General features: G+C 43.5%; 1 protein-coding gene across 3 annotated transcripts; it reads left to right on the top strand.

Moving 5' to 3' along the window:
* Positions 1-283: 283 nt before the first annotated feature.
* LOC132889176 (uncharacterized) lies at positions 284-26250 on the top strand. 3 transcript variants are annotated; one of them, XM_060925427.1, is made up of 5 exons: positions 284-529; positions 5310-5464; positions 13330-13460; positions 17302-17376; positions 25674-26250. In XM_060925427.1, the coding sequence occupies exons 2-5, from the start codon at positions 5386-5388 to the stop codon at positions 26013-26015; spliced, it is 627 nt and encodes a 208-aa protein (XP_060781410.1). In that variant the 5' UTR covers positions 284-529; positions 5310-5385; the 3' UTR covers positions 26016-26250. The 3 variants fall into 3 exon arrangements, with proteins under 3 accessions (XP_060781410.1, XP_060781409.1, XP_060781411.1); XM_060925426.1 differs by having other exon boundaries at positions 284-565; XM_060925428.1 differs by lacking the exon at positions 17302-17376 and having other exon boundaries at positions 284-565.
* The last annotated feature ends 242 nt before the right edge of the window (positions 26251-26492 follow it).

The following is a 26492-nucleotide window of genomic DNA, read 5'->3' as shown; positions in this document are numbered from 1 at the left end:
TACGGACAAGGTGGGACCTTTTCAATGATGCACACTCGCTACACTGTTCCATTTTTCCATTATGTGTTCTCCAAATGCTCGAAAAGAGTCTTGCTGAGCCTCTGAAGGAATAGCCTCTGAAGGACCTGCCCTACCAAGAAAGAAGCATCCTTAACTTTGAGAAATACCCATGGGGAGTCTTTTCCAATATGGCGGATGCTTTGACGTGTCAGAGGAGGCATCAACAGTAGCCAATGTTTGTGCGTGAATTATAGCCAATGCAGAAGGAGGAGGTGGGATTTTCCTAGAACACGGGTGTGGAAAGAAAGACATCGGCTGGAGACAAGCGCCTCTTTGAGAATACTGAAACTATTACATGTAGATGGTTAGCGAGAGTAGTGAGTCCGGGGAGAGCTGGGAAAATTATAGACTTGTGGAGATTTGCGACGTTTTGCGACACCGGAGTTCCGGCAGGTTCAGGAAGGCGGCTCGCGCTTCGCTCCAAACTGGAGAATGTAGCGGGAAGAGAGCGCGCGAGCGGCGAGAGCAGGTAAGCCGAGGCGCCGCGTGCTGCGAGTCACTGGAGGTGAGTAAGCGAGCGAACACTGGAGACGGTTTGTGATGAATCGGTGTGTTTATCCTCCGCGTCTCACACTCCGCCTCGGGTTGCCACCATTCAGAAATGAAAATAAAGGTCGCCCACCACGGGCACGACTCCCCTGGGGTGCGGTGCCCGCAGCAGTGGTATGTTTTATTTTGTAGGTGTTTTTAGTAAAGGGGTGATCAAGAAAGCTAATAATATAACACACTAATAAAATAACATTTTTAATCTAGGAAATTTTATTTGTTTATTTGTTACTATACTAAGTAACTTTAAAAACGCACAATGGAATTCAACACGATATCACTTTAGATCCATGCATATATTTGAAATTTGATATTGTATGTAATGCACACACATCTTGAAACATCGATAAAGGACATTTATTGTCAAACTCAAGAATTAATTCACAATAAAAAAATCCAAAGTGACAGTTGGTCCATGTTCGGACCGTCATGCTGGAGATTCTGGGTCTGTGTCGTCCAGGGGTCTCAGCAGCAGTGACTGAGGGGGTCAGGAGTCTGTCACGGAGGTGAGCTAGCCTGATGTGCTGATCCTGAACTGGCGTCTTGACTCGAGGCTGACCAGGGCGTGGACGATCCCTGGTGCTCCCTGTCTGTCTGTAACGCTGACTCAGGCCCACTTTACACGGGGACGGTATAAAACAAAAACGCAAAAGTCCGTTTTTGTTCTCACTTTTTTCCGCGTCTACACGACCGTTTTCAAGGAGGAAATCTGCGTCTATACGGTGACGCATAAATGTCTCCGCTATGTCTGCACGCATGCGCAACGTCTTCTGTCTTGTCTGATCTGCACATCTGCGCCGCTGTTCTGTCAAGTTATCCTACCAAGCCTACTACGCATGCGCGAAATCCAGGAGGGTAGGAAAATTCAACAGTAGTTTTGTCCCACCGATCAGCTGGGCTGATAGAAAATCGGTGAGAATTTCACGCATTTGCCGATTTTTATGTTTTGTGCGTATTGGTCGAGTCTTTGGCTGAGTCAAATAATTTGTAATGACTTGTTTTGAATAATAAAACGGTCTGTATGAGAACTTGCTAGGATAACTTTACAGAACACCGGTCCGGCTGAGGTACTGTAGTGCTCGAGGGAGGAGCAGGAGCAAACCGAAACTTTTAATCTGCCTTTATTAAGTAACACTCACTCTTGTTTCGGTGAAGAAGAGAAAAGGCATTGTCCATCTCAGCAAAATAAACCCGTTCGGCTGCTAGTTTTGTTTTCAGTCTCGGGTTTATGGTTTCACGAGCGGCTTGAATAGGCGGCGTGTGCGCGCGTGTAACTTGGCGACACCAAACTGAGGCTACGTTTACACTAGACCGTATCTGTCTCGTTTTCTTCGCGGACGCACTGTCCGTTTACATTAACCCCCCTGAAAAAGCGGGGAAACGGGAATCCGCCAGCGTCCACGTATTCAATCTAGATCGTATCAGCTCCGGTGCTGTGTAAACATTGAGAATACGCGAATACGCTGTGCTGAGCTCTAGCTGGCGTCTCATTGGACAACGTCACTGTGACATCCACCTTCCTGATTCGCTGGCGTTGGTCATGTGACGCGACTGCTGAAAAACGGCGCAGACTTCCGCCTTGTATCACCTTTCATTAAAGAGTATAAAAGTATGAAAATACTGCAAATACTGATGCAAATACTGCCCATTGTGTAGTTATGATTGTCTTTAGGCTTGCCATCCTTCCACTTGCAAGTAATAAGTGATGTGCGCTGGGATCTCACACACAGCGGCTCAGTCCCGAATCGTGGCTTGTTCACTTCACTCGCGCGCTGTGTGAGCTGCGCAGGGCCGGAGTGCGCACCCTCCAGAGGGCACTCGCTGTTCAGGGCGGAGTGATTTGGAGCGCAGGATGCCTGCGGAGCCGAGCGTATCCGCGTATTGGTGTTGCTGTGTGCACGGCTAACGGTTTTAGTGTCAACGCGAATCGTTTTAAGAACGTTAATCTGATGATCCGCTGATTCGACGTAATGTAAACGTAGCCTGAGGAGCTCCAGCTGGGCGGGTGAGCAGGAAAACACATCTACTGCATTAAAACACAGAGCAGCTTGAAGGTCTGTTGGATCGATGTAATCAGACATGCACTTACTTTTTTTTTTTTGGATAGGACAGTGTAGAGAGACAGGAAATGAGTGGGAGAAAGAGACAGGGAGGGATCGGGAAATGACCTCGGGTCGGAACCGAACCTGGGTCCCCGGATTTTATGGTATGATGCCTTAGCCATCTGAGCCACGACACCCCCACTTACTTTCTTACTTCCCGGGCTGTCATGTACAGTATATGACACATGTATGACGTAAACGCGTACCCGACGTGAGCAGATCCGAGCAGAGTTTTGCGTATTGGGTAGTTTAGACGGATACGCAATGGGGGCCGTTTTTAAACTTATCCACTTTGGAAGGCGTTTTCAATTTTATCCGTTTTTCAGCCTCGGAAACCCTGTCCTCGTGTAAACGAAAGGCACTTCTGATAAAATATTTAGTCGTTTTTACCCGACAGCGTCCTCGTGTAAACGGGCCCTCAAACGGGAAATGGTCGAATGATGAACACCGAAGTGCCGGGCGACCTCTTGTCTGTGTGCTTCCGGCACGCAACATCCCGATGGCCTGTTCACGTTGATTTTGGCTTAGGCGTGGCATCTTCAATAATGACAATTTTCCCATCATTTCCCCCGGGTATTTATAGGCAAGATTGTGTGTGTACAGTGTATGCAAAATTTGTTTGAAAATTAAAGCCTGTCCATGTCATTGACTACCCGAGTCATATTGTACGTTATTGAGTACAACTCCCTTAAATTCTGATTTGAGCACAGATTTGGAACTTATTCAGGCGGAACGAAGTTATTTTTCCATTGTGATATATTTCTTTTCTTCTTGAGATAAACTCAGCACGAATTCAGCAAGTTTTATCAATGTGCGTTTTTAAAGTTACTTAGTGTATTATAATATACCGTACGCCACTGAAAACACTCGCCGACAGACTTTACAGTTTGCTCTGTAGTCTATTTACAGTTTGCTCTGTAGTCGTCTCCACTCACGCTGTCCAGCCAAGGATGTGCCTCTTCCCACTCACGTCTGTATTTCTGTAAGCGTTTGCGCTTTTGAGGACGTGCTGGAGTCCCGGGTGCAGCAGACATTTTTAAAAGGCCCGGGTTTTTTGAGCAGCGCCGCTGTGTTGTCTGTCTCTAGGCAACCGTGACAGCGCCACACGCAGTGACGCAGGCAGCCAGGCACAGACGCACAGAGCGTGACGCAGAGGGGAGGGGTTTGCACAGACGCACAGAGCGGGACACAGAGGGGAGGGGTTTGCACAGACGCACAGAGCGGGACTGTGAGGGGAGGGGTTTGCACAGACGCACAGAGCGTGACTATGAGGGGAGGGGTTTGCACAGACGCACGGAGCGTGACGCAGAGGGGAGGGGTTTGCACAGACGCACAGAGCGTGACTGTGAGGGGAGGGGTTTGCACAGACGCACGGAGCGTGACGCAGAGGGGAAGGGTTTGCACGGAGCGTGACGCAGAGGGGAGGGGTTCGCACAGACGCACGGAGCGTGACGCAGAGGGGAGGGGTTCGCACAGACGCACGGAGCGTGACGCAGAGGGGAGGGGTTCGCACAGACGCACGGAGCGTGACGCAGAGGGGAGGGGTTCGCACAGACGCACGGAGCGTGACGCAGAGGGGAGGGGTTCGCACAGACGCACGGAGCGTGACGCAGAGGGGAGGGGTTCGCACAGACGCACGGAGCGTGACGCAGAGGGGAGGGGTTCGCACAGACGCACGGAGCGTGACGCAGAGGGGAGGGGTTCGCACAGACGCACGGAGCGTGACGCAGAGGCGAGGGGTTCGCACAGACGCACGGAGCGTGACGCAGAGGGTAGGGGTTTGCACGGAGCGTGACGCAGAGGGTAGGGGTTTGCACGGAGCGTGACGCAGAGGGTAGGGGTTTGCACGGAGCGTGACGCAGAGGGGAGGGGTTTGCACGGAGCGTGACGCAGAGGGGAGGGGTTTGCACAGACGCACGGAGCGTGACGCAGAGGGGTTTGGTTTGCACATACGCATGGAGCGTGACACAGAGGGGAGGGGTTTGCACAGACGCACGGAGCGTGACGCAGAGGGGAGGGGTTTGACAATGAGAGAAATGGGAGCGCTTGGTCTACACAGGCTGTGCACTGAAACCGTGCAAAGCTCGCGCAGCCTGCTGGTGCTTCCGCAGGTAACGTCACGAATCTGGCTCCAGACTCCCTTGGGATTTTTCCGGACGCGTTTTATTTTATTTTTTTCTGCTGTAGACAGATGGCCTTGTGCAAAATTACCCTTCTGGATGAGTGTGTAAAGAGACATACTTTCGTATAAAAAAAAAAAAAACACGAAATTGATCCAGGATATGCCCTTTAAGAGTTTGTCATGTTTTTAGACGGGGGACGGGACACTTCTGTGTGTGATTAAAGCTTTAAGAGTCCTCTGCTGCCCTCTGTGGTGATGAGAATAATAGAAGTGCTCTTTAAGCATGAATTTTATTTATCCATAATAGGACTATTTTAATATCAATTCTACTTGTCTGTACAGCCTTAAAATGTTTATTTTTCTGAAAATTAAAGCCATTATTTAGCATATTAATCCACAGCTGAGTATTCATTTAGTCATATTGGTTGCATCATTATTTGTAAAGGATCTTTCTTTTTTTAATCTTTATTTTTTTCCAGCAATCAGAGAAGCTCAATTATTGTGATTTTGGCGAGGGCCCGTGCACAGGAGAGCTCTACCTGGTCGAAAGTCTGAATGGGACTCCGGGCGGGAACCAGCAGACAGGGAGGCAGCGTAATCCGCCATGCCGCCAGGCTGCTGAACTCCCTCCCAGGCCAGTACCCCCTTCCCTTAATACACAAACCAAATGTCACCAGCCACTTAAACGAACTGTAACGAAATTCAATTGCACTATGTAAAAACTGTTTACAATACTGTCTACATGTTTTTTTTTTAAGTTAATTGCACTATATAAAAACTGTTTACAACACTGTTTACACTTTATACATCTTTTATCTTTGATAGACTTCACTGCTTCACTGTTTATACTGTCATCTGCCATATTTATACTTACACTGAAAATTCTGCTCATACTGCCATATTTATTTCTTTATATTTATACTGATAATTACTATACTGTCAGACTGCTGTTCCCGTTTACATTGTTCATTCTGTTTATATTGTCATTCGTCACATTTAAATTTATATCGTTAATTCTGTTCACACTGCCACATTTGCACTTTCTGGATTGCCACTGTCTTTTCTTAGATAGCTTTAGCTTGTGTGTGTAAATAACCCCCCCCCATTTTTTTTTTTAAGTTTATATCTTGTACCTATATTTTATATTTCATGTTTATTACTGTTTGGACCGTGGATAAGAGGGAAACGCAATTTCAATTCTCTGTATGTCCTGCACATATGGCATTATTGACAATAAAGTTGACTTGAACTTAACTTGAACTTACAAATATTAAAAGACTGTAGTTTTCTTAGAAAGTACAGCCTGCTTTGTCCTTTCTTATATAAGGCGTCCGTGTGGGTGGACCAGTCCAGCTTGTTGTCTAGCACAACTCCCATATATCTGTAGCTGGAGACCTGGTCCACCACTGCTCCTTGAATGGTGACTGGGTCTCAAGAAGATCTCTTTCTCCTGAAATCTACAGTCATTTCCTTTGTTTTCTGGACAATGAGCTGTAGATAGTTGAGGCTGTACCAGTCCACAGAGTCCTCGATGAGGCCCCTACATTCCTGCTCACTACTTCCCTGACAACACCCAACCACTGCTGTATCATCAGAGAACTTCTGGAGAAAACAGCTGCTGGAGTTGTACTGGAAGTCTGATGTATATAATGTGAACAGGAAAGGGGACAGGACTGTTTCTTGTGGGGCACCTGTGCTGCTCACAAGTTTTTCAGAGACACCTGTAGGTGCAATAGGCTTATCAAATCAGTCTCATGTAAAAAGGGATCAGTCTCATAAATTAATTAATTCAAGTGTCTAATAGTTTATAGCTAAACTATTAAAATCAATGGAATGACTTAGTGATGTTGCTATAGTTTTAGTGAGTATTGTAGCTCTAATGTAATACGTTTATTCTAGATCTACAACATTCATATAACAACCAAATGGGCGAAGGTAATTAGAATACTTGTTTGGCAAAGGTTGGCACTCAGTGAATGTTGTAGCAATAGACAGGACACAGTTTATTCCAAAGATACCATTTATTGAAATAGCTGACACAAATACTGATCAGATATAGCAACATTAGAAGCCAAGGAATAATTCAATGTAAATGCTGATAGTGTGTACAGGTAATAATCAGTCGTGTATGTGATAACTAAGGCACTAATGGTGATCAGAAGTAATAGCTATATGCAAGTTTACAGTGTAGGGGCGAGTGGATGTTAAAATGTGAGAGGGAAATCACGTGTGTGTGTGTGTGTGTGTGTGTACACGCAGCTGCGCACTAACGAGATGAGGAGGAGCTGGGGAAAGAGGGCGTGCGCAGGCGCAAGACAAGGAGGAGGGGAGTGAGAGAGAACGTATGCACGATCGAACTAAATACAGATAGTAAACATTTAAACCATAAATTAATTCAAATAAACAACACTCTCTTCACATTAACTAGCCACAACTAAGACCAACAATTGCCCAGATGCCAGCCTTACTTGAGATTGCTCTTGCTTGGCGACTGAAAGTGCACCGTCTGTTATCCGAAGACAGCGTGGAGCGCAGGTCCAGGGAGAAAACAGTTCTGTTCCTTTCACTTTTACAGCTCGTCAGCTGAAGATCTTCGGTGTCCCATTGGTCGTCCGATGATCTGGAAGGAATCTTGTTTGTAGTTTGTCGACGTTGCGAAAGGGAAAAGGGATCTGGTCACCTTTCCTCTTTTAAAATACTGCGTGGGCTGCAGTAACTAACTGGTTCAGTTATTATTGCAACTTTGCGAAGATCAAATATATTGAACTTTGGCTAAAGGTCCGGGATCAATAGCTCGTTCTTTGTCCGTTGTCCTCCTGTAGTACAGATGCAACGACGTCTCTCTCTCACGTGTGGAAACCCACCACCAGAGAGAGAATTTTGATTTTGCCACGGGTTTTAAGCACAGTCGTGACGTCACTGTATTTGGTATCCGGTACCATTACAGGGAGTCAGAAGAATGGGCGGAGATGGAACATGGCATCGAGTGCAGGGATTGGTGTGTTCAATGCTGTACAGTGAAAGGGGGAAGATGGTTATGGCATGGCAGTCCATCCCTACAAACCGTTTGGGAGCTGCACATACTGTGGTCTGCAGGTTGGATAACGAGTGACCCAGGAGACTAGCCCTGGCTCAACCCTCATCATCTCACCAAGCAGCCTAAGTTGAATTGTGTTGAAGGCACTTGAGAAGTCAAAGAACATGATCCCAACTGAGGCGTCCACAGAGTCGAGGTGAACACAGATTCTATGTAGCATGTAGATGAGCGCATCATCCATGCCGATGTTTGGGCCTATTATTGTTCAGTGTGTTTATTTTATCAATATGTTTTTGTGGCCTTGATATATTCAAATTAGCCAGTATTTAAACTGAATGCCTAATATGTGTGCTTTCCAATTCATTCAGTTGGCCTTTCTTTAATGTCGTCTGGAATAATAGCATTCGGAAACCACAATGGGGCAATTATAAAATCTGTCGGCTTTGTATAGTTCTAATTAAGAGGGTAATCAAACATTCTGAATGTGTGAACCCCACCCCCGGGGCATGAGAGGCTCAGCTAGCATATTTTCTCGAGAAACGCTGCGTGACTGGCTCCATAACCTTGTAACTCACTTTCTAGCTGCGTAAGAAACATATTTTTTTTCTCCAACTGTGCTAAAATGGCGTTACAAACCTGTGACATCCAATCGCACAACAGTATTCTTTGAATAAGAAACACTCGGGGAAATCTGAAAAACCTATTCGTCCATCAGCCATCAAGTATAGTCCGCTCATTTTACTGTCATTTGGTTATTACTAAGTCAGTGTGGAATGTCAGCATTAATATAAACTGGTTTGTTTACAACCCCCAATTCCAAATAAGTTGGGATGCTGTGTAAACTGTAAATAAAAGCAGAATCCACAAATGCAAGTTACAACCAGATATAAACAATATCCAGAAACTCTGCCACCTTCTCTGGGCCCGAGCTCTTTTACGATGGACTGAGGCGAAGTGGAAAATTGTCCCGAGGTCTGACGAATCAAAAGTAGAAATTCTTTTTAAAAATCATGGACACCACGTCCTCCAGGCTAAAGAGGAGAGGGACCATCCGGCTTGTTAATCAGTGCACAGTTCAAAAGCCAGCATCTGTTGCCCCTTTTCCACCAAAGCAGTTCCAGGGCTGGTTATGGGCCAGTGCTTAGTTTGGAACCGGGTTTTCTGTTTCCACTGACAAAGAACTGGCTCTGGGGCCAGAAAAACCGGTTCCAGGCTAGCACCAACTCTCTGCTGGGCCAGAGGAAAGAACCGCTTACGTCAGCGGCGGGGGGGGGCGGAGTTGTTAAGACCAACAACAATAACAAGACCGTGAAAGATCGCCATTTTTAAGCGACGAGAAGCAGCAGCTGTACAAACGCGAAGTCGGCCATTATTATTATTATTGTTGTTGTTGTTGCTTCTTCTGTGTTGTTTTTGCTTTGATATTCACGCCAAGGTTTATGTAAACGTAGCGCCGTAACTGACGTATACAGCGACGTAATGACGTGGCTCCGCTTAGCACCGCGAGCTATGGAAAAGCAAACTGGTTCTCAGCTGGCTCGCAAATTGAACGAGTTGTGAACCAGCACCAGCACTGGCCCCGAACCAGCCCTGGAACTGATTTGGTGGAAAAGGGGTATGTGATGGTATGAGGGTGCATTAGTGCACATGACATGGGTAGCTTGTACATCTGGGAAGGCATCATTCATACTGAATGATATATACACGCTTTAGAGCAATATGCTGCCATCCACACAATCTTTTTCAGGGAAGGCCTTCCTTCTTTCAGCAAGACAATGCCAAACTGCTTTCTGCACATATTAAAACTGTATGGCTCCATAGTAAAAGAGTCCCGGTGCTAAACTGGCCTGCCTGCAGTCCAGACCTGTCTCCCATTTAAAACATTTGGTGCATTATGAAGCGCAAAATACTACAAAGGAGACCCTGAACTGTTGTGCAACTGAAATTGTATATCAGGCAAGAATGGGACAACATTTCTCTTTCAAAACTACAGCAATTGGTCTCCTCAGTTCCCAAACATTTACAGAGTGGTGTTAACAGTAAAGGTGATGCAACACAGTGGTAAACATGACCCGTCCTAACTTTTTTGAAACGTGTTGCTGACATCAAATTCAAAATGAGCATATATTTTTCAGAAAACAACAAAATTTCTGTTTCAACTTTTGATATGTTGTCTTTTGTACTATTTTCAATGAAATATAGGGTTTCCACGATTTGCAAATCATCGCATTCAGTTTTTATTTACAGTTTACACAGCGTCCCAACTTTTTTGGAATTGGGGGTTATATATTGGAGCTATGCTCTTTATAGAAGATTAATCAACAACTTCTGACCAATCAAATTTGAGAATTTAGCTGTGCTGTGGTGCAAGTTGTTTTATTGACCAACACCTTTGAATTGAATAGATTATGAGGATTATAAGTCCTTTACAGTTCATTTTGTGAGTAAAAGTTTCTTTCCCACTTGCAGTTCTCAGTGATCCTCATATTTTTACACTTAGTTGCTGTATCTGTTGTGACTGTTACACAGATTGCAAATTAAACCTATGAATTGACCTGCTTGTATCAAGGGTCAGCATAATTTTAAAGATCTTTATTTTATTAGACTAAGCCGATTGTTGTTGTCACACATCACACATCACATTATCTCTAGCCGCTTTATCCTTCTACAGGGTCGCAGGCAAGCTGGAGCCTATCCCAGCTGACTACGGGCGAAAGGCGGGGTACACCCTGGACGAGTCGCCAGGTCATCACAGGGCTGACACATAGACACAGACAACCATTCACACTCACATTCACACCTACGGTCAATTTAGAGTCACCAGTTAACCTAACCTGCATGTCTTTGGACTGTGGGGGAAACCGGAGCACCCGGAGGAAACCCACGCGGACACGGGGAGAACATGCAAACTCCGCACAGAAAGGCCCTCGCCGGCCCCGGGGCTCGAACCCAGGACCTTCTTGCTGTGAGGCGACAGCGCTAACCACTACACCACCGTGCCGCCATTGTTGTTGTTATTATTATTATTATTATTAGGGCCCGAGCACCGTTCGGTGCGAGACCCTATTGTTTTTCGAAGGATTATTATTATTATTATTATTATTATCATTATTATTAGGGCCCGAGCACCGTTCGGTGTGAAGACCCTATTGTTTTTCGCAGGATGATGATGATGATGATGATTATTATTATGCCGTGTTTGGCCTTATTTGAGGCATTTCCCATGCATGAAAACTCATGAAATTTGATACACACATCAGTCATTGTCCTCGCTACTCAGCCACAGACTTTTGGCCCCGGGCATGGCTCAGGGACTTCACAGCGCCCCTTTTTCCATTTCCCATTGAAATGAATGGGTAGAACTTTGGAATGATGTCATAAGGCCATTTGGAGTGAAATTACACATGGTCATTTTTAACGTACTCCTCCGAGACGGTTCATCTTATTCATGTCAAACTTGCCGAACATGATGCCAAGATATTGCTGAAGTTGAATTGCTAAGGGATTTTTGATGTTGTAATATGTTGAAATATTACAGCATGCCAAGATATTGCTGAATGTTGAACTTGATATCTTGTAATATGATTCTGATTCTGATATTCTTTCGCCGTTATGGGCCTGTCTGGTATAGCGCCACCAACTGGCCAAGGAAAGAATAGGGTTTTGAATATGTGTGTTTTGACACATGATGAATTTTAACATGCTCCTCCTAGACGGTTCATGAGATTCATGTGAAATTTATGCGTGATGCCAAGATGTCGCTGATATTAAATTGTGAAGGGATTTTTGATATCTTGTAATATGTTGAAATGGCCTTATGATTTTAATATCTTGCCACATAAACAGGAAACGTGTCAGAAAGCCACAGTGCATTGACTGTATGGTCGGGCATTTCTTACTTCAATAGATATGATTATTATGATAACCTGACGCCCAATGGGCCTGCCTGTTATAGCGCCACCACCTGGCCAAGCAGGAAATGTGCCAGAAATTGGCAATGCCTTAACTGATTGATCTGACACTTTACAAAATATTGTGTATTATGATTGTGATGATATTCACGTGTAATTCAGATGCCTAGCACAGCGCCACCATCTGGCCAAGCAGGAAATGGGGAAAAAATGTTCAATTCATTGATGGATTGATCTGAAACTTTACAAAATATTGGATGAGTCTGATGATATAACATATACAATTCTGTGCACACTCATACACTCACAGTCATATGCATATTTATGCATACACACACACACAAGTATGCACTCACATGCACACGCAACATCTCTGAGCACACTCTCACACACTTTCTCTCCCTCTGACAGACACACACACACACAATAATAGTGGAGATCCAGCGGAGCACCATACCTAAGAAAAAATGGTAAACCCATCGAGTCGATTTTTCGTGGTTTGTACGTGTACCACCAGTCATACACACCGCCTAGTGGCCAGTGTTAGTAATTACCAGTCATACACACCGCCTAGTGGCCAGTGTTAGTAATTACCGGTCATACACACTGCCTAGTGGCCAGTGTTAGTAATTACCGGTCATACACACTGCCTAGTGGCCAGTGTTAGTAATTACCAGCCATACACACCGCCTAGTGGCCAGTGTTGGTAATTACCAGCCATACACACTGTTTCGTAGCCAGTTAGTAATTTTCAGTCATACACCGCCTAGTGGCCAGTGTTAGTAATTACCAGTCATACACCGCCTAGTGGCCAGTGTTAGTAATTACCAGCCATACACACCGCCTAGTGGCCAGTCCTACCCAGTAAAGAAATAAAACAAAAGAGACTGGCTAGGATATAAGAAAATTCTACAACCCAGAAACAGATGGGAGCTCCGCTTTTAGGCAGTGCCTAAATCTATATATTAGTGACCTGCCATCATTGTGCATTTTGTTGCAGACATATGAAAACTCTGCATGTACGTACACACACACACACACACACACACTACAGATACAGGAAAGCTAAGATGACTTAAGATTACAGAACGAGATAGAGATAAGGAGGCGACACATGTATAGTTTTGTACATATATAAATGTACATTTTCATACCACAGAAACACACACACACAGTCTTTGTCTGACTAGCTCTCATCTGTCAAGCAATCATGGCATTTGCAACATGCACATCACCTTTGAACATTTGATGAATATATGACATGTGACTGTTTTGTTGGGTGGCGGGATGTCCTGGGTTGCAGAACCACACGTGCGAGGGCCCGTCAAGGCTGCTCGCAGCTTTAATTATTATTATTGTTGTTGTAGTATAATTTTAAAGATCTTTATTTTATTAGACTAAGCTGATTGTTGTTGTTGTTAATATTATTATTATTATTATTATTATTATTATCTCATCATCTCTAGCCGCTTTATCCTGTTCTACAGGGTCGCAGGCAAGCTGGAGCCTATTATTATTATTATTGTATTTTTTTTGTGTGTGTTTTTACAGTTTGGGCAGCGATTTTAATCATTGTGATATGCTCCATGGTTGGCGTTCTGTCCTTAATCATAATTGGAGTAAAGATTTTCAAGAAACTGATTCAGCCTGACTCTCAAAGCACAATCTTCTCCAAACTCCTGGTAACCGGCTCTTAACTGTTTGTTAGTTTGTTTAAACCTTCAGTTTATTTATGCAAATGTTTGTGTATTTGTCAATTTCTGTATTCTCACTGGTGAGTATGACTGTAAAATGTTGCGTAGTTAAACGTATGAAACATCCATCCATCCATCCATCCATCCATCCATCCATTATCTGTGGCCGCTTTTCCTGTACAGGGTCGCAGGCAAGCTGGAGCCTATCCCAGCTGACTACGGGCGAAAGGCGGGGTACACCCTGGACAAGTCGCCAGGTCATCACAGGGCTGACACATAGAGACAAACAACCATTCACACTCACATTCACACCTACGGTCAATTTAGAGTCACCAGTTAACCTAACCTGCATGTCTTTGGACTGTGAGGGAAACCGGAGCACCCGGAGGAAACCCACGCAGACACGGGGAGAACATGCAAACTCCACACAAAGATCCTCGTCGGCTGCTGGGCTCGAACCCAGAACCTTCTTGCTGTAAGGTGACCGTGCTAACCACTACACGACCATCAGGCACATTTCTCTTTCGCAACAGAAAAGCATTTGTTCTACTGATAAGAAGGCATGAATTTGAATCCGAACAAAGCCACAGGAGTCAAGAGAGCAAAGTTAGTCGTGATTTTTGGGTGGTTGGGAGAGATGGCATTCTCTCGCTCGCTCTCTCTCTCTCTCTCTCATCAGTCACAGCAATACTAGACAATCTAGGAAAAGGGGAGCTAGTGTGTTGCAGTATTCTCTGATGCAGCATGAGCAGTTGGGGATTGCCAGCTTCACTCTCCCCAGTCAGTTGATGATTGGGAAAGCTGGCTGTCTGGCTGGTGGGTGGGAATTGGCAAATGACCAAATAGGGAAGAAATTGGGGGGGTAATAAAGTTCCCAATGGGGGGAATTTGGGGACACAGTCTCAAGAGTTCACATAGAGTGGTGCAAAAACCTTGAGTGAGCAATAGTTCTGTAGATGAAAATGGCTTGTTAATAAGAGGTCAGAGGAAAAATGGCCAGATTGGTTCGAGCTGCTAATAACTCAAATAATAACTCTGTAACCATGGTGAACATGAAAGCATCTGGGTATGCACAAAACATCGAACCTTGATGTGGATGGGCTGCAACAATAGAAGACCACACTGGTTTCCATTCCTGTCAGCCAAGAACAAGAATCTGAGGCATGGATTTGCCCAAACTTGGCAGTGGACCAAAAAAAAAAAAAAGACCTGATCCCCCCCCCCAGTTTTCAACTGTCCAGTTTAGGTGAGTCTGTGCCAGGCTTGTAGTACTCAACTCCAGGACTCGAGTTCAACTCGTGCCCTAATTTTACAGACTCGTGACTTGACTTGGACTTGAGCACTGATTACTCGTGCATTAACTGCATTCGAACTCATAAATTGGAGACGAGGACTCCTGATTTTTTTTTTTATTCCTCTGCCACCTTAAGGTGCAGGAGGCATTATGTTTTCGGGTTGTCCGTGCGTCCGTGCATCCCGAAACCTTGTGAACACGATATCTCAAAGGCTAATGAAAGGAATTTCACCAAACTTTCACCATTTGTGCGCTTTGGGACAAACATGAACTGATTAGATTTTGAGGTTAAAAGGTCACAGGTCAGGATTGCTGTGAGATCATGTCCATCCCCAAACCTTGTGAACGCCATATCTCAAAGACTAATGAAAGGAATTTCACCAAACTTGCACCATTTGTGCACTTTGGGACAGAGACGAAATGATTACATTTTGAGATCAAAAGGTCTAAGGTCAAGGTCACTGTGAGGTCAAATGTCTGTCCGAAAATCTCATGAACACTGTCTCCAAGGCCAATGAAAGGAATTTCACCAAACTTTCACCATTTGTGCATTTGGGGACAAACATTAAAGGAAAACTCCGGAGTGAAATGCTTTTTCGGTCTATTTTCGCATTATTGGGAGTGCATACTTTGAGTTGCTACCACAATCACGTCAATCGGATGTGTTTTGAGAAAATTAGTTTTTTGTGATTTTAACCGGAAAGCGCCAACACGGCAGTGCCCGGGGTATGTCTTTTTGCCGATACAAAACGCTAGTTTTAAAACCATTGCAAAGCTCAAAACAACATGACAGTTCTGTGGAAGTGAGTAGAGGGCTCCTCCAAACAAAACGAGGTGTCTCTAGCTCTGCAAGTGCACGGATAGTGTGTAGAAGAGTTAATACAAAGCCAGTGACCTTACCTGAAGTTGGGCTTCCTCAGACGCCATCTTCAGTGGACAGTCCGTAAAAGTCGAGCGCCGAGTGCAGAGCCCATTGTGCATTTCCAGCGGGTTGGGCTCTGCACTCGCAGAGCCTAATCTAGGGCGTGTATCTCAACCAATCGTGTGAAGTGTTTTAAAAATACCCAAAAGCACATGGCATACCGTTCTGTCTCATCCAAACATAACAATAAGTTTGTGTACAAATATGATCTTAGAGTAATTATATGACAGTGTGATGACATACTACGTCATTTGATTCTGATTGATAATGGTTTTTGAAGTTTGAATTTGATATTTTCCTAATGCCAATATACAATTAGTTTGATAATGTTTGGTATTATGTAAGTTTTATTTAAAAATATTATGAAATATATTTAATCTGTTCTTGTGTAATTGTAGGTACTGTAAGATTGTAAATGATAGAGATTATATACTTTTTAGGAAGTCTGAATTTTGAGATTATCTCCAGTCATTTATGTCAAAATCTAGTTTAAGCATAGGTAGATTGTTTAATGTTTTTCACTTTCATGAAAGGTGGTCTGAACAAAACAAATATGATAGCATTTTTAAATATTTGATAGTGATTTTATTTTATTCAGAAAGTCAGATTTTTCATCTTATTATTAATTAATAGTGGCAAGACTACATGGATTTTAGACTTAACTATATCAAATGATGTAATATTAACCTAGTCATATTTGATATGCAATATTAACCTAGTCATATTTGAAATGCAACATTATACTACTGGTGGTCTCATCTCATCTCATTATCTCTAGCCGCTCTATCCTTCTACAGGGTCGCAGGCAAGCTGGAGCCTATCCCAGCTGACTACGGGCGAAAGGCGGGGTACACCCTGGACAAGTCGCCAGGTCATCACAGGGCTGACACATAGACACAGACAACCATTCACACTCACATTCACACCTACGGTCAATTTAGAGTCACCAGTTAACCTAACCTGCATGTCTTTGGACTGTGGGGGAAACCGGAGCACCCGGAGGAAACCCACGCGGACACGGGGAGAACATGCAAACTCCACACAGAAAGGCCCCCGCCGGACCCGGGGCTCGAACCCAGGACCTTCTTGCTGTGAGGCGACAGCGCTAACCACTACACCACCGTGCCGCCCCCTACTGGTGGTCAAATTGGTAAAAATCTGCTAGTCACATGATTTATAGTAAAACAGTAACCTAGTCATATAACAGAAAACTAGTCATATTTGTAAGGTTTTGCAGTATATAATTCTTCATATAGTTTTTGATCTAAAATCTTTACATTTTTAAAGTTCAGATCTGATCATAATGTTTGTGCAATACTATAAACTGTGGATAAGTGTTTGCTGATATGGTTTTCATATCACTGTATTCAAGGATATGTATAGTGCCATAATTATGATATTACATAGATTAACATCTGATATGAATGTTTGTTACATGTATTTAGTTTTATTAATAAAACTGTTCTGTTTATAGATGTACTCTTGAAAATATCTACCAATGTATTACTTATTTTTCTGTCCCCACTAACTGGAACAAATGAGGGATATGTTTACCCATGTTAATATTTTCTGTCCCCTGTTTCTGGATCTGTCCCCTATTTTCAAATTCCTAGATTAGGCTCTGCACTCGGCGCTCGACTTCTACGGACTGTCCACTGAAGATGGCGTCTGAGGAAGCCCGACTTCAGGTAAGGTCACTTGGGTTGTTTTGAGCTTTGCAATGGTTTTAAAACTAGCGTTTTGTATCGACATGCCCCGGGCACTGCCGTGTTAGCGCTTTCCGGTTGAAATCACAAAAACTAATTTTTTCAAAACACATCCGATTGACGTGATTGTGGTAGCAACTCAATGTATGCACTCCCAATAATGCGAAAACAGACCGAAAAAGCATTTCACTCCGGAGTTTTCCTTTAACTGATTAGATCTTGAGGTTAAAAGGTCACAGGTCAAGATTACTGTGAGGTCAAATGTCCATCCCCAAATCACAACTTAATAAGGCGTGTAGTCTACCAGGCGGAGGCATCCCCATCGACGTTGTTGGCGTCGAGTTCTATCTAGTTTTTTTTTTTTGTAACATGCCATAATAATTTGGCACAGGATATTGATATCTGCATTAATTTTTTACTAATTTCATGCATGTGTCACACCTGCACAGGATTAAGGTGTAATCAGCGTGCCTATGTGAAAATGCACTTTACGAAGTATTGAGTTGCGTTGCTGACACATTACTGAGCCTTATTTCCTTGTTTGGTTTTCTGGTCCCTGATTTCCTGTTTCTCGTCTTTTGGCCCTTTTCCACTACCCTTTTTCAGCTCACTTCAGCCCGACACGGCTCGCGTTTCGACTACCAAAAACCAGCACGACTCGGCTTGCTTCAGCCCTGCTCAGCTCCTAAAACTCGCACGGTTTTGGAGTGGGGCTGAAGCGAGCCAAACCGAGCCGAGTGAGGCTGGGGGCGTGAGCAGACACTCCCCTGTGCACTGATTGGTGAGGAGGAGTGTCCTCACATGCCCACACACGCCCCGCGAGCGCGCTGGGATCTGTAAACACCGCAAACCCGGAAGAAGAAGAATTACGAATTACGAGAATTTCTGGAGCCTTATGCGCCTCGCCTCATCTATATGCTCTTGCCAGTATCTGTTGGTGTTGTCGGTGACAACAAGCCACAGCACCAAGACCAGCAACACTAACGACTCCATGTCCTCCATGTTTATTGTTTACTATCTGGGTTGTGAGACTACCGCTTAAAAGCTCACTGATGTCACTGTTTGCGCTGCTTCACATCACCTGACGTCCACCCACTTTCGCTAACTCCACCCAATGTGTCCACCCACTTCCAGCCAGCACGGTTCAGCGCGGTTGTAGTCGAAATGCAACTCCAACAGCCCCACTCAGCTCGACTCAGCACGGCACGGCTCAGCCCAACTCAGCCGCGTTTGTAGTGGAAAAGCGGCATTTGATTCAGCAGGAGAGCTGGTCGTGTTCTATTCAGGCGGGGTCAGAGTTTTGATTTAGAAGGTGGGGGGTGGGACAAAGTACAGGCACAAATCCTCAAAAGGGTTTAAAGGAGATGCACAGAACCTTTTTATTTTTAAATACATTTCTGAGTGGAAAGTATCTCCTTCCTTGACTCTTGTATACTGCATAAATGGGGAAAATATATATATTTTTAAGAGTTAAAATTGACCGCAAAGTTGACATTCGAGCTGAGCCAGCCAGCCCTGAGTGCGTGACGTCACAGCAGGAACCAGTTTTAAGGCCAAGGCCTTTTACAGCTATAGACCAAAGTCCTATAAATAAAAATGTATGGTGAAAGTAAGAAATGCCGTCACCGACTTGCCCCACTAAGACGGATTTGACTTCATTGGTTGTGGGTTGACTCTCATTAAAACAGGATGGGTGTTATAACTTGTGCAACAGACATGTACATGCATGCATTTTCACTGATAAAACGTAAAAGGCTCATTAAATAATCAGATGAACTGAGACAATCACATTCTGAAGCAAATTAAATAATCTTATACTGGTAACTTAAACACACAATACAAGTTACATGTATTCATCTCAATGCTGGTAAACAACGTGTTTTGTGTGTGTGTTTTATTTATTTTTAATCCAAACGAGAGTCGGAGTTTGCCCTTCTGTGTTCTTGCTTCTTGAAGGCCGATTTGTTTTTGAAACAGTCTGACTTTCAGTTGCTCGTTCGGTTCTCTGTTCATTCACTTCTTCCATGTAAGGGAGAGATGGCAGCGATATCCAGTTTAGAAATCAGACGGCTGGTCCACTCGTTCACTTTTCTTCATACTGTGTATTCCGCCATTACTGCTCGGCTCAGGCAATTACAAAAACCCAGGACGGAACAGGATGTCACCGGTTTTAGCAACAACTGTGGGGAGGTCACTGCCTGAGCGATATGTCCCGTTCCGTCCCGGGTTTTAGCAACAACGATTGGCTCACTCCGGGAGGACTGGTGCAACTGAACTCACTTTCGTTTTAAAAAAATAAATAAGTAAATTTACTTTTTTGTGTATTTTTTTTTCCTTTAATTATTGGTACTGCACCCTCTTTCAATACTGGCTTATAGCCAACGCTCCTCAACAGATCAGAGGTCTCGTATGAGTCTTCAGTAAAATGTGCAGAGCAGAGGAGAGACCACTTCGTAGGCGCCCAATGTGCCCGTGAACTTCTCGCAAAACGCGTTCAAATCTTTGCAGTTTGAACATTCTTGGGCTATGAATGCAACGTAAATCCACCTTCTGTCGTGTTGCTGCACCAGCCAGCAACACATCTACATGGCATGGCGATAAATTAGCTCAAAATGGAGGATCGGAGTTGCAGTCAGCACTGTGTTTTAGTATAGCGCAAATGGCGATGAGACCGATAGACTTCCTGTTGTGACGTTACGGACATCAAGGTCATTCGCTCAGACCGCTACCCATATTAATCATTTTAATCATAAAACTTACCGTACTATATTAGATTTATTGTTAACGTTTAAAATTATGTCTGTGCCATTCTTGAGGTCTCAAGGCATTTATAAATGAAAGTGAGGCCATGGCTCTGCGTATATGCTTTAAAACAAGTCCTGACTTCAACCCTATTGAAAATATATGGACCGTGCTTATAAGTCGAGTCCATGCCAAGAAAAAAAAATTTAATTGAACTCTCCCAATTCTACCATGAAGAGTTGTGAAATATCCAACCAGAATTCTGCCAGAAGCTTGTTCATGGTAAACAAAAATGTTTGGTCAAGGTGAATCTTGCAAAGAGACATTTTACCCAAATAATATGGAGAGATTTTTGTTTCTTTATTATCCGTTTTTGTTTCTTTATTATCTGTAAAATATTAGGTGTGCTGTATGTATATTTTTGACCCTGTGTTGATTTCAGAAAACCTAAAGAAAATTAAATCTTGTGCACCAAATTCTATTTTTTTTTTTTATTGTACAACCCCAATTCCAAAAAAGTTGGGACAAAGTACAAATTGTAAATAAAAACGGAATGCAGTGATGTGGAAGTTTCAAAATTCCATATTTTATTCAGAATAGAACATAGATGACATATCAAATGTTTAAACTGAGAAAATGTATCATTTAAAGAGAAAAATTAGGTGATTTTAAATTTCATGACAACAACACATCTCAAAAAAGTTGGGACAAGGCCATGTTTACCACTGTGAGACATCCCCTTTTCTCTTTGCAACAGTCTGTAAACGTCTGGGGACTGAGGAGACAAGTTGCTCAAGTTTAGGGATAGGAATGTTAACCCATTCTTGTCTAATGTAGGATTCTAGTTGCTTAACTGTCTTTTTATCGTATCTTCAGTTTTATGATGCGCCAAATGTTTTCTATGGGTGAAAGATCTGGACTGCAGGCTGGCCAGTTCAGTACCCGGACCCTTCTTCTACGCAGCCATGATGCTGTAATTGATGCAGTATGTGGTTTGGCATTGTCATGTTGGAAAATGCAAGGTCTTCCCTGAAAGAGACGTCGTCTGGATGGGAGCATATGTTGCTCTAGAACCTGGATATACCTTTCAGCATTGATGATGTCTTTCCAGATGTGTAAGCTGTCCATGCCACATGCACTAATGCAGTGTTTCGCAAAGTGTGGTCCACGGACCACTGGTGGTCCGTGAGAGACCTCAAGTGGTCCGCGAGGTGATCTACAAATGTATGCCGCTTTTCCACTACAAACGCGGCTGAGCCGTGCCGTGCTGAGTCGGGCTGAGCGGGGCTGTTGGAGTTGCATTTCGACTACAACCGCGCTGAACCGTGCTGGCTGGAAGTGGGTGGACACATTGGGTGGAGTTAGCGAAAGTGGGTGGACGTCACGTGATGTCGTTAAGCGGCGCAAACAGTGACATCAGTGATCTTTTAAGCGGTAGTCTCACGACCCGAATAGTAAACAATAAACATGGAGGACATGGAGTCGTTAGTGTTGCTGGTCTTGGTGCTGTGGCTTGTTGTCACCAACAACGCCAACAGATACTGGCAAGAGCGTATAGATGAGGCGAGGCGCATAAGGCTTCAGAAATTCTCGTAATTATTCTTCTTCCGGGTTTGCGGTGTTTACAGATCCCAGCGTGCTCGCGGGGCGTGTGTGGGCATGTGAGGACACTCCTCCTCACCAATCAGTGCACAGGGGAGTGTCTGCTCACGCCCCCAGCCTCACTCGGCTCGCTTTGGCTCGCTTCAGCCCCACTCCAAAACCGTGCGAGTTTTAGGGGCTAAGCAGGGCTGAAGCGAGCCGAGTCGTGCTGGTTTTTGGTAGTCGAAACGCGAGCCGTGTCGGGCTGAAGTGAGCTGAAAAAGGGTAGTGGAAAAGGGCCATTAGTCAGCGTTTTCAAGATAAGCTAGCGTATGCTTTAACATTATTAGAAAGTTAAATTTATCCATTCAGTTCAATTTAAATTATTTTAAGTTCTTTAAGAGAAGACAGCTAAAACAATTTTTCCCAGAACCCTGGCTGGTTTCATTCCTCAACCCAACTTTACATTACAGGGCAGGCCATTAGTTTGCTGGGCTTGATGTTGGTGGAAAACCTGTCTTTTAAATTTATGAAAATTACTCACCAACATTGAAGTTAAAGTTTAGTTTTTACTGGAGATGCACCGATTGCAATTTTTTGGGCCGATTCCGATTTCTGATTTTCCATGGAGTGTGACCTGCCGATACCGATTTTGGCCGATTCCGATTTCATTTTTTCAAACCACTTCACAGCACACACAAAGACTATTTTCTTTTTATCTTTTCTTTAATAGAACATTCTGCCAGATTTTCAGTAATAAATTCAGTATATAATTCAGTAATAAAAACACCTCAAAGGTTGAAAACAAACAAAAAGACATTGTTCTTTGTAAAATCTTTCTTCATGTTTGGTATTAACATAATTCCTGAAATAGGAAATTCACACAAACATTTTTTCTTTTCCCATCCAATATCTGGCACAAAAACAACCTCCCCCTCATATATTATTTGCCTACTGCTATGGAACACACTTTCATAAGCCTATTTAGATCTGAAAACTTATGCCTTATAGAACAACCCATTTCTTCATTCAGTATCAAAATACAAAAATAATTTCCAGTCATACTTATACCATAGCCATTCTATTATCTTTGTCAAATGTGTATTTGTAGAGTAATTTCCAATGGAATCAAGTGCAACCAAGGTTGTAAAACAAACAAAAAGACATTTTTTTTCTTTCTCTCTTTGTACAAATCTAACTAGATGTTTGGTAATAGGCTAACGTATTAATTCCTGTAATGGGAAATTCACACAACCACAAACATTTTCTTCTTTTCACATCCAATATCTGGCACAAAAAAAATTCACTATATTTGGATATCCAAATATAGTGATTTTTTTGTTGTTGTTGTTAACGGCGCGCGCCGGAGCTCGTTAGGCGCGCAGGACTGACACTGTTCTGCGCAAGCACAACACAATCGCACTAGAAAGCATGTTCAAGCTGCCAGTGTAGCTGCAGTCTTTTAGTTGCGAATTACGAGTATTTCCACTGTGATACACAAGTTTTGATTGGCAGAAAATCGGCATATTTTAATTTTGCCCGGCCGGTCGCCGGTCATGGCCAATCACGTGAAAATCGCCCGATTCCGATCGGCAGCCGGTCAATCGGTGCATCTCTGGTTTTTACCTTAGTTTTTTGCCTTTTTGGTGGCAATCTTTCAATCATTCTTTAGTTGACATTCAAGGAATAAATTGCAAAAAACAAGCTGGAGGTTTTTATTTTAAATTGAACTCAACACTTACCTCAGCCAATACTAAAATGAAATAAATAGTATAATGTAACAAAATAATAATAAAATATCATAATTAGATGTAAGAAACCACTTAAGGTAACACCAAGGCAACTAACAATAATGAAAAAGCATTATCCTAATTGGTGCAAAGCCTGCATGCCCTATCAGAACATTTAATTCTGCGTGGCTTCCTGAAAAAAAACTCCAGTGCCCTATTGTAAGGGAAGTCATTGCTGAAGCGGGATAAACGGGATAATGCAATAAGGCCGGTTCCTCACGTAAAGCTGCTACTGTATGCATCAAAATTGGTTTATAGCCTGACTCAGGGATGTCCGTTTCCTGTAAGCCAAGAAGGCTATGATAAAGCTCATCACGAGCACGACGTAGGCTACCTTTTAAAATAAGCGGTCGGAAGGCGAATCGGGAAGGCTGCGTTATTTTTAATTAGCACAACGGATTTTTTTTTTTTTTCAAAAATCGCGAGTCTGATTGTGTGGCGCTAGGAATCCATTGTGTGGCACTGCGCCACACAATGGTCTATGTATGGGAAACCCTGCAAAGGTGTAAAAGAAAATACCACAATGAATATCTAAAGTTGGGATTTTTTTGGACTGGGGATTCTGAAGATCCCAATCCCCACTGTGTCCTGTGCTATGAGATTTTAGCCAACGAGGCAATGAAGCCAGCAAAACTCAAGCGCCACATTGAGACGAAACACAAAGAATGCCTTGGCAAACCGTTAGCATTTTTCAAGAGAAAATACAAGGAACTTAAATGCCACATCTCTGTATGGTGTGTGTGTGGGGGGGGTGTTGACAGGTGGTCCCTGAAATTTTTTTTTGGGACAAAGTGGTCCTTGGTCTGAAAAAGTTTGAGAAACACTGCACTAATGCAACCCCATACCATCAGAGATGCAGGCTTCTGAACTGAGCGCTGATAACAACTTGGGTCGTCCTTCTCCTCTTTAGTCCGAATGACATGGCGTCCCTGATTTCCATAAAGAACTTCAAATTTTGATTCGTCTGACCACAGAACAGTTTTCCACTTTGCCACAGTCCATTTTAAATGAGCCTTGGCCCAGAGAAGACGTCTGCACTTCTGGATCATGTTTAGATACAGCTTCTTCTTTGAACTATAGAGTTTTAGCTGGCAACGGCGGATGGCACGGTGAATTGTGTTCACAGATAATGTTCTCTGGAAATGTTCCTGAGCCCATTTTGTGATTTCCAATACAGAAGCATGCCTGTATGTGATGCAGTGCCGTCTAAGGGCCCGAAGATCACGGGCACCCAGTATGGTTTTCCGGCCTTGACCCTTACGCACAGAGATTCTTCCAGATTCTCTGAATCTTTTGATATTATGCACTGTAGATGATGATATGTTCCAACTGTTTGCAATTTTACACTGTCGAACTCCTTTCTGATATTGCTCCACTATTTGTCGGCGCAGAATTAGGGGGATTGGTAATCCTTTCCCATCTTTACTTCTGAGAGCCGCTGCCACTCCAAGATGCTCTTTTTATACCCAGTCATGTTAATGACCTATTGCCAATTGACCTAATGAGTTGCAATTTGGTCCTCCAGCTGTTCCTTTTTTGTACCTTTAACTTTTCCAGCCTCTTATTGCCCCTGTCCCAACTTTTTTGAGATGTGTTGCTGTCATGAAATTTCAAATGAGCCAATATTTGGCATGAAATTTCAAAATGTCTCACTTTCGACATTTGATATGTTGTCTATGTTCTATTGTGAATACAATATCAGTTTTTGAGATTTGTAAATTATTGCATTCCGTTTTTATTTACAATTTGTACTTTGTCCCAACTTTTTTGGAATCGGGGTTGTAGATGTAAGCTGTACATTCTGCCACAGAAAAAGAACAATTCAAAGAAATGACTGAAAGCCCAAATATTGCCATGACATTCATATCCAAGATGACATTCACGTCACTGGATGTAAACTGCTGACCACAACTGTATATAATAGTGTTGTAACTAGTATTGAAGCAGAAGTGTTTGAAGCACATCCTCTGTAAACTCAAATAGTAATGTTCAATTGTAATACTGGAATTCTGGGTAAAATAATGCTGTTTTGTTGATGGTGTGCAATATCGGGCCTTACTAACTCATTCAGCACTCTGACTGTTTTAGACTTCTGTATCAGTGGGGCTGCAGAAGTATTATGTGATGAAGAGACAGTAATTTGATACCCCAATGTGTGTCCTACAGGGAATGGTGAACTCTGATCGCATCATTAACGAACCCGAGCAGCCTCATCTGTCCGTGGTGGCGTCTTTAGGTCACACCCCTCTGCTGGAGACCAGCGATCCGTCTTGTTTAGACACCTTCAGCCCAACGGTGACAGAAGAGTCTCTCTTCCCCACTCACCTTCCCATTCACACCAGTACTGATGGAAAGGTATTGGATGAGGAAGACACTGGAGAGATGGAGGACTCTGATTCTGGAGGCTTTAACAGCGGTAACAGCTTCTCAGGCTATGACAGCCAAAAGTCCCCTGTTGATATGGGACAAGGAGACAAGGTAGACGCCTACGGGCCACGTCAGCCTTAAAGTGCACCACCTTGGGCCTTCAGCTAAAAATTAGAAAACAAGCTTGTTTCGAATTGAAATGTTTAGGAAGCAGCTTTACCTGAGAATAACCAACAATACAGTCATATATTGGACATTTCACAGATCTGCAAACCTTTTAGACAGTTACCTTTTGTGTCTCTCTTTACTTTGGTGTACACTGAGTCAGTTATTTCTCAAAAATACAGCAGTCCCCCCACCCCACCCCCAATAAAAACTTTAGCTGATACGATTGAAATACAAACATATTTGTGTTTTTGAATGCTCTCTTATTAAGCTCCACCCGCTTTCTCGCCATCTCATATTAGTCATGTTTCAGCCAATGACTTGACTTTCTTTGCTTGAAAGTTTCAGGAAATGCTGTATAATAGACATTTCATTGAATTGGGGAGATTGGGAGCTTCTTGCCACCATTCAGTTCCAGCTAGTGAGCTTGGCTTCGCCGTGACCTTAATGTTT

The sequence above is a fragment of the Neoarius graeffei genome, chromosome 7, assembly GCF_027579695.1.
Source record: "Neoarius graeffei isolate fNeoGra1 chromosome 7, fNeoGra1.pri, whole genome shotgun sequence".
Classification (NCBI taxonomy): domain Eukaryota; kingdom Metazoa; phylum Chordata; class Actinopteri; order Siluriformes; family Ariidae; genus Neoarius; species Neoarius graeffei.
Note: the sequence above shows the minus strand (reverse complement) of the source record. Positions and strands in the feature narration are given on the sequence as shown.